Here is a 5495-nt window from a genome sequence, read left to right on the forward strand (position 1 = left end):
GTGCAAAATTAAGTTGTATTTACCGGAGATGAAATGTAGACTGCACATTCTGTCGTGATATGATGGGTCCCACAGTCGATTAGGATTGTCTGCCTGCGTCCTTTTTATTGAAATTATCCATTTCTTTCTTCTTTCTTCGTCCTTCGGTAAACGAAAGAAACGTACATCCGACGATTTGGAATGTCTCTGTGTGCAACCGGGATCACAACAAGTCGTAGGCATTATTTCCATTCCAAAAATTAACAAAAAGTACGCTCTAATTCACCAGTTTTGTCACGCTGGTGAGCGAAAACAGCACTGTTTTTCCCGACCACCGTGACCCGGATGTAGCACGGATGTAGCTCGTGACGTCACGCGTGAAGTGCACCTATCACTGTGCAGCTAGGGCTATGACTCCAGGAGCCCCAAAGCCATTCATTTTGGCGATCCTGATTGGCCAAATATTTATAAATCTTCCCTAGCAACAGTATACGATTGGTTATTTCGCTACACTTGTAGGGCTCCTTGAGTGACAGCCCCACAAGTGTAGAAGAAGAGAAATGATGCGTTCTGTTGGTAGAAATGCACTGTTAAATGAGAGTCAATTGATAGAGTCAATTAGTAGAAGTGCTTTAATAATTCTTATTACATGTAGCCACATACTATTAAGTAAAAACTGACATTAATAATACTTTTAAAATCTCTATATATTTTGACTTTTCCCCTCCACATCTAGGGAGGGCAGCGCCCGAGCGCCCCCTATGGGCCAGCCGCCACTGGGATAGACGCACATACACATTGTCAGTTTTATGATTCTCATTGGATAATACTGTATGTGTGAGATCCAAAAAGGGGATGGTGAGTAAGTTATAAAGATTTCTGCAGAGACTATTTTGGCTCAGAGCAACCAGCACTGACACAATGAGTGGTTGCAACGAGACTAACATCGCTGTAAGAAACTGCCACTGATGCTTTGACTTTTCAGTGAACCTGCTAAACAACACTTACAGAGTGTAAATCAGGGGATACATGTATATAGTGGCTTTCTGACATGCCATATTAAATACACATTATATGTGATTTTTTGATTCAATATAACTTAGATTCAGTTTGAGGTCACCATGGAAAACAGGACTCGCACTGTGATTAAATTACATGCCTGCTTTGAGATGGATCATTTTAGTTCTAAGCTAACCACAGCTCCTTCTATTTTATGTATATTGGTGTATGGTTTTCTGACCCTATTGTCTGTTGTTACTGTGTGTGGAAACCTGCTTGTGATAATCTCCATATTTTACTTTAAACAGCTCCATACTCCCACCTACACTCTTATTCAGTCTCTAGCTGTGGTTGACCTGCTGGTGGGTGTTCTTGTATTTCCTTTAAGCATGGCATTCTCCCTTAGCTCATGTTTATATGATGACAACATCTTTTGTAAAATAATGAACAGCTTTGTTATAATGTTCAGCACATGCTCTATTTTTCACCTGTGTTGTATTTCTGTTGACAGATATTATGCAGTGTGTCAGCCTCTAACATATGGATCTAAAATCAGCGTACATGTTGTCATCATCATGATTGCTGTGTGCTGGGGTGTTTCTGCTCTGACTGCAATTGGTGTGATATTTTCCAGATTGAATCACGAAGTATGTGTGGACTTCTGTTTTATTGATGTTGTTATGACAAGCATTGTTGGACCTTTGTTGTCATTTTACCTTCCAATTTTTTTAATGCTTTGCATCTACCTGAAGATATTTCTAGTTGCACAAAGACAGGCACGAAGCATCCAAACCACAACAAAGTCTGGAGCAACTGCCAGTAAAATCGAAAAAAAGGCCACCAAAACTCTGGCCATTGTTCTGGGAGCATTTCTGTTTTGTTGGGCTCCTCTTTTCCTTTGCATCACTTTTTCCCCTTTCACCAACAGTTCTGTAGCAGTTCTTGTGATAGATTCAACTGCTTGGCTTGCACTGATAAATTCAACTCTGAATCCATTTATTTATGCTTTCTTTTACACCTGGTTCAGATCAGCCTTTAAAATGATTGTTTCTGGTAAAATATTCTTTGCGACTTTGGTAACCTAAAGTTACCCTGAGGCACAGATAATGATAAACACATTTATGAAGAAATGTCTATAAAGGATATCACATTTTATAAATATGGCTGTAATTTGTAAAATGGGAGCAATATTTTAGTCTGTTCTTTCAACAAACATTTCCTAAATTATATTAAAACCTTTAGTTTTTTTCTGAATTTGAAAGTTGGCAAAACAAAAGAAGTGTTAAAGAATTGACCTGGCTGTGGTTACCCCAGGTTATTTTCCTGAATAATGTGTTGTTTCTCTTGTAGACTTCTGTAGTAATAAAAAGACTCTTGAAAATTAAACTATATTTTAACATATTTAATCTAAAGGCAGAGGGATGTTTACAGCTTCAGTACAGGACTCTCATACACAACAACACAACGGGTAGACTTGCGTCTGTCAGGGAGCCCCATTCATTCTTTACATAGACATTAAGTAGGACCAATTGTGTACACTAGTGATGGTGAGATGAAGCCTCATGAGGCATTGAACCACTTGTGCCAACTGGTTTGAGAAAGGGTTAATTTCTTGAAACTTCATGTGCACACGAAACCACCTACTGGCCAGGTGTATAATCACAGCCAGCTGTATCTTAACATGTGTGATGCATTGATTTTTTTGTCTATTTTTGGCTCTTGGGAATGACCTCACAAAAGGTGCAGGACGAAGTCATTTGTCTACATAAATTATGTATACACATATGTGTATAATAAGATATTGTTTGAATGCATTCGCTGTGTGTAGTTATTCCCAAAATAGTAGTGTCATGTGATATGGCATGTTGTGTAATAATGTTTTTCTGTGACTCTAGAAAAATGGCATGGGCTTAATCAGGCAGAGAACAGTGAAAGTGCTTGTGGAACTAGAGAGGGGGTAGTGAATAGGCTAATGCTTGTGTAACTTGGATGATTTCATGTATTTTTATTAAGAAACAACAATTTCTCCACCGTTTTTGGTTTCAAACGATTTCACTTTTTTGACACTACTTCTCCAGCCTTTGAAAAGACACGCTCACATGGCACAGATGATGCCGGGGTGCATAAATAAATAAGTGCAAGTTTGTACAGATTGGGGTACAGTGACCGATGATTAGCTCAGTACTCCAGGGGGTTCTCCAGCCTGCTTATGTTTGCCTCTGACAGATAGCGCTGGACTTCTACGGTGGCATTTGCTGACACATTTTGAGTCCTCTTTGCCTCCATGACACTAGTGTCCAATCTTTGCCAAAGTCTGCTACCTAAATGGAAACCACAGGTCATGTTAGTAAGTGTTGTAATAGGAATAGGTAATCTCAAAATGTAATATAAAATATTACCTCCAGTGAATTCTTGAGAGGTGAAAGCCTGGGGAATCTCGTGAGTATTCTCTTCTGTGTTCTGTCTGATGACGGTGGCACACTCTGAAGTCAAGCGCTTCACTGCTTCAGCAGCTTTTGTGTTGCTGAAAAATGCTATAAGTTTAAATCGTGGGTCCAGGAGTGTAGCCAGCGACAAGATGCTCATTGACTGGAGCATGTGCAGCTTCTCCCTGAGCTGTCTGATGAGCTGCTCTCCTATTTCCACTGCTACTCCAGGTGCCGACTTGGTGTCTTCCTCCTGAAGGGCTTTCTCTATCATCTTCAGGAGGGGGATAACTTTTGATGCCGACAAGTGTTCTTCTGCAGAGAGCTCCGTGGTGGCGTCATAGAAAGGAGAGAGTAAAGAAAGGCACTCTACAACAATGTCAAACTCACTGGCAGTGAAAAAGGGAATGTCGGTGTGTAATCCAGCTAATGCCGCTCCTACTGGCTCCCTCAACTCCACCAGACGTTGCATCAATTAGGTGCTGTTCCATCTTGTTTCCACCTCCTGCATCAGCTTGGTTGCTTGCATGCCCAGCTGAAGCTGCACTTGTGTAAGCTTCTCCTTTAAAGACACAGAAGAGTAGGCCATTAAGTCACTGCAGTAGGAGTACAGACAAACTATTAACATTTTATATTGGAATAAAAGAAAAGAGCATACCTTAGCAGTGGTGCTGCTTCTAAAGTAGCCAACCAGCTTCCTTGCTTTGGCCCGGAGGCCAGAGAGCACAGGGTGCTGGTCAAGCGCCCTCTTCACAACAAGATTGAGGGTGTCAGCAGCTTAAATGTGGTGGCGAAGCTTCAGCTCTCTCACGCATGCCACCATATTAGGAGCTCCATCGGTGACCATGCATGTCACCTTGCCTGAGATTCCCCATTTCTCCATCAGGGAGGCTTTCACACAAGCAATATTTTCAGCAGTGTGAGACTGGGGGAATGCCTGCACTCCCAGCAACAATGAGCTTAGCTTTTCGTTCTCCTCCACAAAGTGGCATGTCACTGCCAGGTAGGCATCCATGTTGATGGATGTCTACATATCTGATGTAAGGCTAACAGCAGCCACCTTCTCTACTTTAGCCTTAGCGTGCTCCTTAGCAGACTCATATTTGGCCTCCACCATGGCCTTCAGAGCCTAAAGGAAGAAATATATATTATTTATATATATATATATATATATATATATATATATATATATATATATATATATATATATATATATATATTGCTGAATTGTGACACATACAATAATGTAGTCATTCGTTTCATGTATGGACCCACACATACCTGTCTTGTAGGGAGAACATAATTGGGATCCAGCTTAGACACAAATGTCCTGAATCCAATGTCATCCACAATAGTGAAAGGCTGGGTATCCTTTACTATCATGGAGACTAGAGCTTCATCCAGCTCTTGTTTTCTGGTGGCTGGTTAAAAGGGAATAAATACAGTGTCTGTTACCTGTCTTTATTTACACAACAAGCAAACATCAGCATGCAAAAATTGTGATAGTGTCTTTGTAATATAGTAATGAAATACCTTGGCTGGGTGAAGCTCCAGTTTCCTCCCTATTCTCAAGCAAGGCACGGTAGTGCCTTAGCATGTATGAGGTGTTATTATTGTACCCCAACACCTTGGAGCACAATAAACACCTCACGTTTACAGAAAATAAGAAACAGTGAAAAATACAGTTCCTCATAAGCAAACCTAATGCATCTGCAAATGTTCAGTTCACCTTACCTTGTTAGGGCTTATCAAATCGAAATGTTCCCACATAGGGGAAATCCTCCTCTTTCTCACCGGCTCCATCCTACTCCTATCCTGTCCTCGCACTCCTAAATCTCCTATCTATCTATCTATCTATCTATCTATCTATCTATCTATCTATCTATCTATCTATCTATCTATCTATCTATCTATCTGACGTCATTGTTTTTGGCTCCTCCCCTAAATGAAGCAAGCTTCGATACGCGCATTACGGAAACGCCCCCTCCATTACTTGACACACGCCTCGAAGCCTCGGCACATCACGTAACATCACTAGTGTACACCCATTCAGTGCGGGCACAGTATGATATCAGTGTTCCGCTCATAACA

General features: G+C 40.9%; 1 protein-coding gene across 1 annotated transcript; it reads left to right on the forward strand.

The window, feature by feature from the left end:
* Positions 1 to 1100: 1100 nt before the first annotated feature.
* On the forward strand, positions 1101 to 2199 carry LOC118566213 (trace amine-associated receptor 1-like). The gene has a single exon (XM_036147637.1). The coding sequence runs from the start codon at positions 1101 to 1103 to the stop codon at positions 2061 to 2063; it is 963 nt and encodes a 320-aa protein (XP_036003530.1). The 3' UTR covers positions 2064 to 2199.
* The last annotated feature ends 3296 nt before the right edge of the window (positions 2200 to 5495 follow it).

Source organism: Fundulus heteroclitus, chromosome 15 (genome assembly GCF_011125445.2).
Source record: "Fundulus heteroclitus isolate FHET01 chromosome 15, MU-UCD_Fhet_4.1, whole genome shotgun sequence".
In the NCBI taxonomy this organism is placed as follows: Eukaryota; Metazoa; Chordata; class Actinopteri; order Cyprinodontiformes; family Fundulidae; genus Fundulus; species Fundulus heteroclitus.